The 15,035-nt window shown below is 44.9% G+C and overlaps 1 protein-coding gene across 2 annotated transcripts in view; it reads right to left on the bottom strand.

Moving 5' to 3' along the window:
* Positions 1-15,035, bottom strand: part of hip1 (huntingtin interacting protein 1) — a 123,617-nt gene that overhangs the window by 32,693 nt on the left and 75,889 nt on the right. For both annotated transcript variants that reach the window (XM_060943670.1, XM_060943671.1), the window contains exons 7-14: positions 14,847-14,908; positions 13,872-14,012; positions 12,861-12,918; positions 12,684-12,759; positions 12,389-12,532; positions 7,454-7,551; positions 5,702-5,774; positions 5,397-5,580 (exon numbers count right to left, since the gene is read on the bottom strand). In XM_060943670.1, coding sequence (XP_060799653.1) covers positions 5,397-5,580; positions 5,702-5,774; positions 7,454-7,551; positions 12,389-12,532; positions 12,684-12,759; positions 12,861-12,918; positions 13,872-14,012; positions 14,847-14,908 — 836 coding nt within the window. The remainder of the gene's footprint in view (positions 1-5,396; positions 5,581-5,701; positions 5,775-7,453; positions 7,552-12,388; positions 12,533-12,683; positions 12,760-12,860; positions 12,919-13,871; positions 14,013-14,846; positions 14,909-15,035) is intronic.

The following is a 15,035-nucleotide window of genomic DNA, read 5'->3' as shown; positions in this document are numbered from 1 at the left end:
AGGTTGAGAAGACGAGGGGGAAAAAAAAAAAAAAAAGGGGCCGGCCGCCAGCCTTTGCTGTTTTCGCAGCGACTGAAGCTTTCCTCCATTGTTGCTTAACATGTTACTGATGCCGGCTGATCGACAGCACTCAGCGTATCGCAACCTTTTCACTCCTGTCGAATGGCTAGACTTGGATACATATCCAATCGAGGCCCACATATGAAAGTGACTCATCAGATTTGAAAAGATCAGATTTTGGTGTCCACACACCCTGAAAACATCATATCCGTCTCACATTAAGGCAACAAAAATCTCATTTTAGTCACTTCAGCCTGGTAATATGAACCTAAGCCAAGTCTCGGTTGAAAACCTAATTTGTTGAATCAGGCTTTTTTGTTAAATGGATCTTCTCTCGGGTAATGGTGTCCATTTTGGGGGGGGGGGGGGGGGGGGGTTCATGGGCATGGTGTGTTTTGGTAAACTGGGAAGCGTTTGAACTGGACGCGGTCAGTCAAGTTTAAAACATGATAAATCAGGTCAACTCACACTCGGTTTGGTGGGAAATGACCATCTACTTTGCTCTGAACTTAAAGGGCAAGAACACCGAGCTCTGCTGTGCATTGTTCAAACAAGCCCACACAGAGCCTTAAACCGTGCCGTTACCACACCTTACTACTTAAATTGCTTAATATGAAAGTGTGATTGTCACCAACAGCCACTACAGACTGTTGGATTAAGAGCTCATTTTGTCTTGCTTGCTTGAGTTAAACTTAAACTGTATTAAAGCCTAGGTCACAACCGGACGTACGATTTTTTGGCCGTGTGATTTTTGGCGTTTCCCCAAATCGCTGCGTTTTTTTTTTTGTTCGTGGAGAAAGACGCACGTTGGCCGTAAGTTTGTCTTGCAACCTGAAAAAACGTAAGCGCCCGTAGAGTTTGTTTGACATGACAAAGAACCTCTGCGGCTGGTCTACGGCTCGAAAATCAGCACATCACACGCGCGCCCTCCATGCGTTTCATGCGTTTTTTGCACGTAGACCGGCCGTAGGAGCACGTACGGCCGGTTGTGACCGAGGCTTAAAGGTCCCATGGCATGAAATGTTCACTTTCTGAGGTTTAACATTAAAATGAGTTCCTCTGACCTTCTTAAGTCACCCCAGTGGCTAGAAATTTCATAATGTGTAAACCAAACTATGCCCAACATTTGAGAATGGCGCGTCAAAACGGCGCATTGATAAACTCTTCCCTTTACTACGTCAGCAAGGGAGATGATCCCCACGCCCCCCCTCTGAATTCCCACCCACTGTATGGATTGCCCCGCCCAGCTCAAAAGTTGCCACCAAACATGGAAGTTGCGCTGTACATGGACGTGACAACACAGAAAAGAGTCTGTTTTTACTGCCGACGGGAGAGCCCCTGAAGACGCAGTGGCTTAATTTTATTTACTCCAATAATACGCCGTCGAGTCTACCTAAGACGGTGTATGTTTGTCGGAAGCATTTTCCTGAGGAATGTTTCCACAACTTGGGACAGTACAGGGCAGGTTTTGCACATCAACTGTCACTGAAGCCTGGGTCCGTACCAAGCATCCCTGCCGCATCAGCCACAAACACCGAACAAGTAAGTGTAGAACTGTTAAGTCGTTTTGCCGTGTTTTAAAATCGGTGCCATGTTAGCCTTGCAATGGCTACATTAGCTGTGCAGCTAACCGCTTCCTGCAGTTAGCCAGGTACTCTGCGCTACAAAACCAAAAAGCATGCAGCATGCTCTGTTATAATAGACAATCAAAACAGTTTTTACAAAGACACCCACATTCTTTTTTTTAAGTCACTCGTTCATTTTATTTGTTTGTTTGTTCAGTAAAAACCCAAACACTTGTTGGATTTATTTCCTCGCATCGCACCTTAATGACGTCAGCGCGCGGTATTTTTCCCTTCGCGGTTTGTTCCTTCTCTCTCGCCATAGTAAGACACCCACATCCGCTTGTTCTGACCCACTGGAGGTAGCGTCACAGTGCTGTTAGCCAATCAGAGGTAACACATTTACATGTCATGAATATTAATAATAAGACCCGCCCCCACCCTCTACCCTTCCCCGCCTCCTGCTTCTCATTAGCAAAACGACGCACTGGGAAAAGCGCTGAAATGGGGCTTTCTCCCAGGAGGCTATATCTACGTGCCGAGGGTTCATTTCGAGAAAGGCTGCGGATAGAACATCCGGAAACCTCCACGAGCCCGTTTAAAGCATCAACAAACCACCATGCCATGGGACCTTTAAAGCAGGTCAGCTATAGAAAGTTTATTTACTCACTTGGAAACCAAAGAATCGTATTTTGTAGTCCCAATTACTACAACTCCAAATCATAAACAGTTGGGACAGTATGGAAAACGCAAATTTAAAAAAAAAATAATAATAAAATTTTAATAATAAATAAAAAGGCGGTGATTTCTAAATGTACTTTGACTTGTATTTCATTGCAGACAGAATGTAGCCAAGATATTTCATATTTTGTCTGGCCAACTTCATTTCATGTGTGAGTATACATGTTTCAGGGCTGCAACATTCAGACAGCGCTGCATCAAGAACCGTCATTCATCTACAGCTGATCGAGCCACATGGGCTCTACAATATGGAGTTACAGCCACAAATGCCTGATAAACTTTGTTGTGTATAAAGGAAGCCTGATGTTAACGGTGTCCAGAAGCGCCGTCAACTTCTCTGGGCTCGGAGGTGTCTGCGATGGACCGTCACACAGTGGAAACGTGTATTGTGGTCAGCATTCCAGGTTTTTTGTAAGAAATGGATGCTGCATGCTCCAGACCAAAGAGGAAAAGGACCATCCAGGCTGTTATCAGGAACGAGTCCGAAAGCCAGGGTGTGTCATGGTATGGGGTTAGATCAGTGCCCTTGGCAAAGGTACCTTACACTTCTGCAGTGCTCGAAACTAACGGTGTCCCGACGTCCCAGGGACCATAAAAAAATGTCATCGGGACACAAAATTATCATATCTGGGACAATGGAAAAAAATAGATCTAGAAAAAAAGTTCTACATTAATATTATTTACAAAGCCGTAACACATACGTAGACATTCACCTAATTTGTCAATTTTAATTTTAAAACGTTAACAGTGAAAAATACATAGTAGCTACACTTTCGATGCACCTGCATCCGTAGGCTACAGAGCAGCGCATTCTGTTCTAGAATCTTCGGCCGGAGTCCGCATTATATGGACTTGGAATGGAATTGCTACCGCACACGCTGCGCCGACTCTTGCCAGAACAAAAATGCTGAAGTGGTTGAAGCGGACCGACCGCGGGGAAGAAACTGAAAGCCCAGACATAACGTCTCCGGGACCTTCAGGATCCAAAGTGTCATCGCCTGGTCTGCAGGCAACGCTAGCAACTGAATGAACTTAATGAACACTGTTAGACACGTTATAAAATACAACAGGAATGATGTGGATGATATTGACGGAAGATACCGTTCAACAGAATAAGTGAGTTTTCTTGGTGTCTTTCCAGTTCAGAAAGTTTAGTCAGTCAGCAGCACAACTAGGCTCGGACCTGGCACTATGCTGATGTTGCTAACATTTGCACCTGGCAGCGAAAGTTCATAAAATGGGTAACGGAAAGTTCATAAAAATGGATAACGGTAATGGTGAAAATTATAAGTTGGCCTTATAAATGCCAACAGATATTCAAGGTATAAGTAGATGAAATGAACATAAAAGGGGTCTTATTTTCAACTAAAGTGTACTGCAGGTGTAGGGAGTTGAAACATTTTCTGAATGAGCTAGTTGGCCCCTTTAAATAAACGGGTATCTATTCATACAGTGAGATCGCCAAAGTTTAATAAACTGAAAATGCAATAACTAATTTTGAAGTAGATGATGTATAGGACATGTGTCGCTTGTGTCTTGTGACTTATTGTAAAAATGATATAAAGGGTTCAAAATCGCATAGTTACAAATATAATAGTAACTTCATATGATAATATTAACCACTGGTTATTTCAGAGAGGAAAAAAATGGGGACACTATTGCTTCCATTCGGGACAATACAACACAGAATTCAGGACCACTGGGGGACACAAAGAAAAAAAGTTAATTTCGAGCCCTGCACTTCTGTGATGGAGCATTAATGCAGAAACGCGCACAGATTTTGGAGGAACGTCTTTTCCAGGGAGATTTCAACAAGACAATGCAAAACCACATTCTGCTCACATTACAAAGGCGTGGCTGTGAAAGAAGAGGGCGTGTCCCCTCGGTCCCCAATAGAGAACGTGTGGAGAATTTAGAAATGAAAAATGGACAGTGACGACTCCGTACTGTTCCACACCTTAAGACCTGTTTACAGGAAGAACGGGACAAAAACCAAACACCTGAAACACTTCATCGCTTGCAGCCTTCAGTCCGTAAACATCTAAGTGTTGTGAGAAGGAACGGGAACATTATAAAGTGGGAAATACTTTACTGTAACAACTTGTTTGTTTTGAAACGTACTGCAAGAATCAAAATTGAATTTTAGGGCATACCTAACAACGTGTTTTCTTTCTCTCTCTCCCCCCCCAATCTGTCCCTCTGAGTTACATGTTGATCCTGGGATTGAGATGCTGGCCTCTTCTGCCCCTCGGACCTGCTTGATCCATCCTGGTGCCCTGTGTCTGGTCGGAGTTTTATCGCACCGCTCCTGTGAAGGACGGCCCCATGAGGACAGTTGAGGGTTATACCTGTTAAAACTGTTAATATTATAGTCAGGCTGTCTGTTGTTGCCCAAATGAGGATGGGTTCCCTTTTGAGTCTGGTTCCTCTCGAGGTTTCTTCCTCATGTCGTCTGAGGGAGTTTTTCCTTGCCACCGTCGCCACAGGCTTGCTCATTGGGGATAGATTAGGGATAAAATTAGCTCATGTTTTAAGTCGTTCAAATTCTGTAAAGCTGCTTTGCGACAATGTTTATTGTTAAAAGCGCTGTACAAATAAACTTGATTTGATTTGAAATGTGTTCATTTTGAAAAATCAAATAACCTGCTGTGTTGTTTCAAGAGCAAGAGGTCAAAGGTTATTTACAAATCATTGTGTTCAATTTTAGTTTCAGCATACTGTCCCAACTGTTTCTGATTTGGGGTTGTACAATAAACGAAAACAACAGGGCGAGCATCAACATGGTGCAGAAGTGAAACGTTTCAGCACCTGTCCGTCATTTCGGGTGGTGATGTGGATTCTAGGGATTCGTTTTTCTGATGGAACTGAATGGTCATTTACGATCTCCTACCATGTGATCAGTGGCTTGTAAAGGCCTCAGAGGAATCACTAGGAGAGGGCAATTACTATTGACCAACACCCACCATCCTGAAAAAAAGTCCTGACCGAGTACGAGAGTATGCCTTTGCAAAACGAGGCAGGAGAGAGTCTTACTTTCAATCTCCGTCAGGCTCCGCTGCTCCTTCTCAGTGTCCTCCTTCACCCTGCGAAGGTCATCCAGCTCCGCCTTCAGGAACTCACTTTCACTCAGTGCCTGCTGCTTGAGGTGGCTCTGCTCAGCTAATTCCGCCTCCAGCTCGCTGACACGCCCCCGCAGAGCCTGACACAGACGCCCACTCTGAGGTAGCAGTCAGAACAGGCCAGTTACTGACCGTCGCATTCAGCAGACACCAAAAAAATCCCTTTCCTTCTGGTCTCTTGGTTCACACTTGATCTCTGCCTCTCTTCATTTCACTAACCTCCAGTCTGAAGGACTCCAGCTCTTCTTTCAGGGCTTGGAGTTCTGCAGTCAACTGCTCGATGAGTCTGTCTCTGAGGGAACAGAAAAATACATCAGAACTCCAAGATCAGCTCAAGCAGCTAGACAGCTGGGAAGAAAGCCAGGATTCAGCCCACACTCGGAATATTTTAAGAGAAACAATGATCCTAACTGTACACATGAAGGCGGTTTTCCCAGAGACGGACAGAACCTGGCTCGAGCCCAAATAAGGGATTCCCAAACACTGAGCCCACAACCACACAGTAACGCCAAGGCAAACTCATGCACTCATTTTTAGCTTTTATCATAAAGCACCATTTCAAAGCCGTTTTAAGAAATTATTTTGATAAGAACATTTCAGCTCCATTGCAGACATTTAGCAGACGCTCTTATCCAACAGGACCCTGACACGCCCACAGCAGTGAGCAGCCTGGGGGGCAGCTGGGAGGTAGGGGTCTCGCTCAAGGGCGCTTCAGCCATTCCTGCTGGTCCAGGGAATTAAACCGGCGACCTTTTGGTGCCAAAGCTGCTTCTCTAACCTTCAGGCCATGGCTTCCCAGGTTATAATAATCGAACCATAAATTTGTCGTGTGGGAATTACGAGACCAAAAAAATAAAGCAGCTTTTTAGGGTCTGCTTTATGTTCTACACACAGCACAAACACTTGGGCTCGTTTGAGGAAGGATGTCATCACTGCAGATCTGTTTTCACATTGACCAATTTCTTCTGAACTGCAGATCAAGTTGCGCAAGTTTAGATTTCACTATTGTGCACAATTTTGAAAAATGGGAAATAACAGCTGCATCATCTTATTGAGCAGGATAAAGCAGTTAATGAAGATGAACGAATTAATGAGCACATCTGCTTGGCAAAGAGCAACATTTCAGGTGCCTTTTAACAGAAGTATAAGGGTGTTTTCACACCTGGTCCCCTTTAAAGGAACCAGACTCAGTCCTCTTTAAGTGGACCAAAAAGTGGACCAACAGAAAAAGAACTCAGTTCTTTTTGTGTTCACACTGTGAATTTATTACAAAGAGGACTGGGTTCTCTTTCTGGTCCAGTTAAGCTTTGATGGGGCCTCAGTCCTCTTTCTGTTCACACCAGGTCCTCTAGAGCCCTCAGACCCCCAGTGCACGGAATTCTGGGTAATTTTCTCTTGAATCAAAATGTCTGCTGCCATGCTTGCCCTGCTGTATTCTTTGATCAAAATAGTGCGGATTAAGGAAAATAAATTTATTCCAGCGGCTGTGGTAAGTTCCAAAAGGAAGTTGAGTTTCCCTGCTACAGTCACATGACCAACTACGGCAAACGAAGAAGGTTAAACTACAGTGAAAAAGGCGAAGTGAACCCGGTGCGCTTTTTGTTCACAATGCGCAGATTAGGCGAACCGTACCGCTGATTTTTAGCGAACCGTACTGAGACGACCTCCTGAGGTGGTCTCAGTTCGGTTCGCTTTAAAGGGGTCTGGGTACGGTTGGAGTGTTCACATATGCGCAAAAAATGCTGAGTCATCGATCGGAGTTTGGTTAGATGGCTGAAAGGGACCAAGTGTGAAAACACCCTAACAACAACTTCAGAGATGGAAAAAAATAAATAAAAATCACTTTCACACACGGGCTTGAGAACAGTTCTCACATATACTGATGCAAGCAGCCTGACGATAGGAAGCTCCTGTGTCCTAGAGCTTTTTTAAAAACACATTTAAACCAATTAAAATAGTCAAATGTCTTACTTGTCATCTTTGCGCATGCCATTCTGACTGTTGAAGTTGAAGGGATCAGTGGTAGCTGAGGTGCCAAAGAGGTCATCGAACCTGCTCTCCACTGCACTCTGCAGCAAAAGATTCAAACACACACACACACCTCACGAGCTGTCGATTTTTCTTGACTTTCCACTTGTGTGTTTGGAAAGTGTGTATAGAGATCTTGCATATGATGTCACAGCCGATCCAGATTGTAACAGACGCCATCTTGTCGGTCAAACGCCATATTTCCGCCTTCTACTTCTGCTTCTACTTCATTCTGGTTCTACTACTACTTCTACCTTTTCTTCTGGAAAACCCTAATATATACAATTCTACTACAAATTGTTATCGGGTCTGGCAGGTGAAGGAGGCGGCGTCGAGAGAGGAAGCAAAAGCGAGGCTGCAGGCAGAGCCGGCCTGTTGACTAAGCTCAGAAAACAGCCACTCAAACCTCCACTGCCAAGCCTCTACCTCTCCAACGCCAGATCCATGGTAAACAAGACGGACGATTTGGAATTACAGCTGGAATTACCTTATTCTATTCTAGGCTGGTCAGTGCTATACTAGATACTACTGATATATCTAGTATCAGTACTAGTAATACTTAAGTGACTTACCCGTCCAATGAGGATTGTTATTTTCTTGTTTACAAGATGCCACATCTGAGGGGGGCTGACAGATCCTGAATTTCTATAAAAGATAACTGTCCAGAGATTTATAAGCACGCAGTGCTTCACCACTGAACAGCGAGGGAAAGTTGATGAGGTAATTATACACGTCTGGGTATTCCACCTCTGGCAGTTCAATATCCACTGACACGGTCGTGAAAACTACGTCCGGTAATTAATAAGGGTCACTAATCTGTAGGTCGTTTATTTTAGACATATATCTAGTTATCTGTTCCTTAGAAAAATGAGCCGTGTAGTCCATCGGTTGAAATTTATCCATTTTGTACACGAGTGCAGCAGTATTCAGCGGTGTTTTTTACTGACAAGATGGCGGCTGTGTACTTTCCGGTCACGTGACTGCAAGATCTCTATAAACCAGAAGCAGGGATTAGAAAGGGAAATGCATGACCACCACTAGAGGACTTGATCATATGCAAACATAGCCAAATCACGAGCCTGGGAAAGGCAGATTTCAGGCCTGAGCTATTAGTCTTTTATACACAACCTGACAATAAAAGTAGGATAAAGAAATTCAGGAGTAAGAAAACTACTCTAATGTCTTTCAAAAAATGATTAATTTGGAATGCATGTTTAAAATGAACGTGCTTCATGGATAAAAGTAGAACACAATGATTTGCAAGTCATGGAAACCCTATCTGCAAAAGTAGGCATACAGAAAGGATTATTCCAGTATTATAATAGTGGTGCTAGGTTTCATTTAATACTAACGTTTTGTGCAAACATTTTGTTTTTCATTACTGTATACCTACTTTTGCAGCCCCCTGCATTTCCATTGAAAAAAAGAGTACAAAGATAACATTTCAAATGTTGAAACAGAAATTTTATTGTTTTTTTGAAAAACACATGTTCATTTTGAATTTGATGTCAGCAACACGTTTCAGAAAAGTTGGGACAGGGGCGTGTTTACCACTGTGTTGCATCACCTCTACTTTTAACACCACTCTGTAAATGTTTGGGATCTGAGACGACCAATCGCTGCAGTTTTGAAAGAGAAACAGTGTCCCATTTTTGCCTGATATACAATTCCAGTTGCTCAACAGTTCAGGGTCTCCTTTGTCATATTTTGCATTTCATAATGCACCAAATTTTTTTAAATAGAAGACAGGTCTGGACTGCAGCAGGCCAGTTTAGCACCTGGACTCTCTTACTACGGAGCCATGCATCATCATCTTTCGGCTGTTTCCGTTAGGGGTCAGTGCAGCAGATAATGTCCCTCCATCTCCTCCTGTCCTCTGTATCTTTTTCTGTCACACCAACCATCCTCATGTCCTCCTTCACCACATCCATAAATCTCAGCTTTGTTCTTCCTCTTTTCCATCAACCTGGCAACTCCATATCCAGCATTCTTTCACAGTATACCCTGTATCTCTCCTCTGTACGCATCCAAACCATCCCAATCTCACCTCTCTCACTGCGTCTCCCAGCCATCCTACATGTGCTGTCCCTCTAATGTACTCATTTCTAATCCTGTCCAACTTTGTCACTCCCAGTGAGAATCTCAGCATCTTCAGCTCTACTCCCTCCAGTTCAGCCTCCTGTCTTTTTGTCAGTGCCGCCGTCTCCAAACCATACAACGTCACTGCTCTGACTACGGTCTTGTTCACTTTCCCTTTCACTCTTGCTGGCAGCCTTCTGTCACACATCACTCCTGACCCTCCTCCATCCATCCCAACCCACTTTCACCCTGTTCTTCACTTCTCTCCACACTCACCATTACTTCATACAGCTGACCCCAGATATTTGAACTCCTCTGCTTTGACAACTTCAATTTCTTGTAGCTGTACCACTCCACTGTCCTCCCCCTCATTCACACACACGTACTCCTCCTTGCCCCCACTGACTCATTCCCCTGCACCCTCTCTCCCTCCCTCCCTCCCTCCCTCCCTCCCTCAAGTGCACACCTCCATGTCTCTAAGTTTTCTTCCACTTGCTCCCTGTTCTCACTACAGCACACAATATCATCTGCAAACACCACTGTCCATGGGGCCTCTTGCCAGATGTCGTCATTCAACCTGTTCGTTATCATCGCAAACAGGAAAGGGCTTAGGGCCGAGCCCTGGCACAATCCAACATCCACCTTAAATGCCGGTCATTCCCACTGCTCCATATCCTGCACCAGTCTCACACCCTCCTCCACCACTCCTGAGTTCTTCATGCAGTACCACAGGTCCTCTCTCAGCACCCTGTCATATGCCCGCTCTAAATCCACAAAAACACAATGCAGCTCCTTCTGACCTTCTCTATACTTTTCCATCAACACTCTCAAAGCAAACATTGTATCTGTACTACTCTTTCCTGGCATGAAACCATACTGCTGTTCACAGACCTCCACCTCTCCTCTTAAGGGGGTGATGCACGGGGTAACTCTCTGGGACAGTGTCGAAGCGCAACATTGCCCATTGAGATTACACAACAATTTCTATCTGAATGATTTTGATCATTCTGGGCAACTTTAAGATCATCCAATCAGAACGCTAGCAGTGAATCACATGAGAGCTTCTGGAATTTTAAACACAGATGGTGGCGTCTCCAGCAGTGAAGAGGGACCACTTGTATCTTTTTATGATGGTAAGTTGTGTGTAAACCCAAAAGTGGTGAATTTACCTCAAACGCTTACAGTAGAAAGCCAACAGACATCTATTTTTATGCTCAGGTTGGAATTAAGACATCGATTTTTTTTCAGCTGAGTGTAAACTGCTGTTAGCTAACCACCGCTCCATAGAGACTGAATGGGATTTAGCTAACTAGCTGTGGTTTTTGCTAACATAGTTAGGTGAAAGTTATCGCTAGCTATTTTGGGATAACGTTAGCCTTCTTGTGTCAAGTTAAAAGTGATGGGCAGCTTAAGGGTTTTTGGTTTTTTTTTAGTTCTAACAGAGACTCTGTAACTTCTCTGATCCAGTTCATATCCAGAGCACAACTACTTGTGGAACCCGAGGGCGAAACACCACAAACTTCAGGATCTAAAAAGAAAGAAAGCCTTTCAGGAGCTCTGCCACGCCCTTTTCCTCCTCAGCATCATCTCCTGCTCCATGTCCTTTGGGTTTTTTTTTGCTGAGATGAGAATTAAATGATGTTTTTGTGATGTTTGCGCAAGTTATTAGTTGCAGCAGATGTGACTGAGGCTAGTGGCATTTTTAAGAGATTTAAAAAGTGTTTATTAACAGAATAATGTGGTTATTTTGACTTATAAATGTTAAAATACTGGCAAATTCTCTCTTGACCAGAGGATCTATTCAGTTTTGTTCCAGAAATGATACTTGAGTGAAATAAAGGCTGAAGCCAAGACAAAAAGTGACCGCTGCAAATGTTTGTGTCCATCTCTCTGGCAACAGATCTGCTCTTCTCTGATTGGTTGTTGCCAATTGTCTGTTGCCCTAATTAGTTGCCCTGTGCGTCATCACCTTCAGCCGAGCTTCCACGACTCTTTCCCATAACTTCATGCTGTGGCTGGTCAACTTAATGCCTCTATAGTTACTGCAGCACTGAACATCACCCTTGTTCCTGAATACTGGTACCAGTGCTCCACTCCTCAGGCATCCTCTAGTCAAGCAATCTAGTCAAAAAGTCAACTGCCATCTCTCCAGGTCATTCATCTCATCATCTCTAGCCGCTTCATCCTGTTCTACAGGGTCGCAGGCGAGCTGGAGCCTATCCCAGCTGACTACGGGCGAAAGGCGGGGTACACCCTGGACAAGTCGCCAGGTCATCACAGGGCTGACACATAGACACAGACAACCATTCACACTCACATTCACACCCACGCTCAATTTAGAGTCACCAGTTAACCTAACCTGCATGTCTTTGGACTGTGGGGGAAACCGGAGCACCCGGAGGAAACCCACGCGGACACGGGGAGAACATGCAAACTCCTCACAGAAAGGCCCTCGCCAGCCACGGGGCTCGAACCCGGACCTTCTTTCTGTGAGGCGACAGCGCTAACCACTACACCACCATGCCGCCCTCCAGCTCATTCACAAAATCAACTAAATCCAGGAACACACTGGAAATTAGTGTTCAAAAGGTACTGCACCAGTATGGATATTAAAACAGTGTCAGATTTCAGTCAGATTGACGGATATGTATTTTACCACAAGCGTATCATATACACCTGGGTAAAATCTCATCAGGGTACGATCCAGACGCATGAAATGACCAGGTGTAGGGTTTAAAACTATTTTTCCACAGAGGAACCTATGATAAGAATGTCAGCGAGTGCACGAGTGTATGGTACCGGCAGGGACGGGACGTCCGTGTCCACGAGTTCGTCGGTCTCCACCATGTGCTCGCTCTCGGGGGACGAAGCCTCAGCTGGGATCACTACCACCGGACTGATGTGCTCCGACAGAGCTGAAGCACGCAGGAAGTTTGGTGGATTCTGCAGAGAATCACAGACCCAAAAAAAAGTGAGTGAGTCACTGGTTGGAACTCAAAGTCAGCACCATGAGGGGGAAACAGGACTGCTGCTGTGTCGGAGGATTACGCAATACCCTTCTACTGGGTTTCAAAAACAGCAAACATGGCCTTACTTCAGGAAGCTGTGGGATCTGTATCAGCCTTTTAAAATACTGCAGGTTACTGGAACGGTAGAACAGACTCTTCAGCCTGAAGAGACACAAGTGAGCATGGGGGAGTTAAAAAAAAAAAAAAAAAATCGAGTTGTGAGCCAAAGGAGCGCAGCGTTGTTCTGAATGAGAGGGACTCACTTTTTAAACTGCTCATGAAAACGATCTCTGTGCCCCTGCAGCGTCTCTGCTGGAAGACCTGAACAGGAAGAAAGAATACAACAGATAAATACCGAGAAAGCGCTTATGAGTCAGGAGAGACTGAACATGGAAAGGCTCTTTCTAAGAACATCTCACCAAGCTGATGAGAAACAAACATTCAGTTTAATTTCACAGAAACGGAAAGAGGAAAAATAGCTTAACGTAACCGTGGTTAAGGTTAGTTCTACATGTATACACGGTATTAACTAGCAGGATCACGTTCAGTTAAAAGCATGATCTAATAAGGGTGAATAATGCCGCTTTTCCACTACCAACGCGGCTGAGTCGGGCTGAGCCGTGCCGTGCTGAGTCGAGCTGAGTGGGGCTGTTGGAGTTGCATTTTGACTACAACCGCGCTGAACCGTGCTGGCTGGAAGTGGGTGGACACATTGGGTGGAGTTAGCGAAAGTGGGTGGACGTCACGTGATGTCATTAGGCGGCGCAAACAGTGACATCAGTGACCTTTTAAGCGGTAGTCTCACGACCCGAATAGTAAACAATAAACATGGAGGACATGGAGTCGTTAGTGTTGCTGGTCTTGGTGCTGTGGCTTGTTGTCACCGACAACGCCAACAGATACTGGCAAGAGCGTATAGATGAGGCGAGGCGCATAAGGCTTCAGAAATTCTCGTAATAATTCTTCTTCCGGGTTTACGGTGTTTACAGATCCCAGCGTGCTCGCGGGGCGTGTGTGGGCGTGTGAGGACACTCCTCCTCACCAATCAGTGCACAGGGGAGTGTCTCCTCACGCCCCCAGCCCCACTCGGCTCGGTTTGGCTCGCTTCAGCCCCACTCCAAAACGGTGTGAGTTTTGGGTGCTGAGCAGGGCTGAAGCGAGCGGAGTCGCGCTGCTCGGAGGTAGTCGAAACACGAGCCGTGTCGGGCTGAAGTGAGCTGAAAAAGGGTAGTGGAAAAGGGCCATAAGTGTGAGCAGTAAGAGCTCTCACTCACAAGAATGCAGTTTGAAGAGCAGTTTGACTGTGTAGTCATACAGATGACTGCTGTCCAGAATGACTTGGATCAGAGGAGCCAGGCGACACTGACCCGCTGCCGTCACCGACACCGACCGGGACATGTCCAAAGAGCTGAACACTGGGGATACACACACACACACACACACACACACACACACACACACACACACACACACACAAATGCTTGCAAAGGAAATGAGGCGCAATTCACATAACATGTTTGTAGACATGGCGATATTTTATACACACACCTCTGTATTCTCCAATCTTACAAAACGTTACAGGAGAAGACTCCGTGCTGTTTTACTCTCCAAGGAAGGTTGTACAATTGTTGTATTATTGTGCAGGGGTGCCAATAATAATGGTGCACGTGTTTTTGTTGAAAATGTTTCTTGAGGAGGGATTTGGTTGTTTAATTGAAATTTAATTCAATTGAAGATTAGATTTTTCTCATTTTTTCAGTGAGAGATAAAGTGACTTCACTAAAACGTGATTTTTTTTTTCCTAACCCGTACAAGGGGTGCCAATAATTGTGGACAGCACTGTTCTATTATTTCAGCCATCAACCTTTGTGCATCACTGCACCGTTCTCCAACCACCCCTAGGAGTTTACATTCCTCTATTCATGTTCATCACCCTCTTTTTAGGATCTGTATCTTTCCCTTTCATCTTCCTCCTTTTCCTCCCTCCCTCCCTCCCTCCCTGACGCAGTCCTACGAGACGCCATTTGCTCATTGTGCAGAGGTGTGGCTTCCTGTCCCTGGGAGTAGGAACACACACACACACACACTGCATCTGGCCCAAACTTATCCAACCCTCTCTTCGTGCAGTTCACACAATCAGCAGTGAAGCTCTTTTAAAAGCAAACACGACACGACACGCACAGATGAGCTTTACACAGTTGATCTTGGCGCTCTGCTGTGCGTCACAGACACTAAACCCTGTAACTCACCAGCAAGAAACAGATTCAGCTCGCACTCCAGGTAGTCAAACATCTCCACAGTCAACTGGAAGCTAAAATTCATAAAGAGAGGAGAGGACATTTCAAAAGGATTATTATAATCTGACCCTCATCAACGGAGGAGTTCAGTTTTATACAAGGCTGAGCTTTTCAATTTCCATATTCAGGCACTAAGAAGTC

This window comes from Neoarius graeffei, chromosome 17, assembly GCF_027579695.1.
Source record: "Neoarius graeffei isolate fNeoGra1 chromosome 17, fNeoGra1.pri, whole genome shotgun sequence".
Lineage (NCBI taxonomy): Eukaryota > Metazoa > Chordata > Actinopteri > Siluriformes > Ariidae > Neoarius > Neoarius graeffei.
The sequence above is the reverse complement of the archived record's forward strand: the minus strand, read 5'-3'. Positions and strand labels throughout refer to the sequence as shown.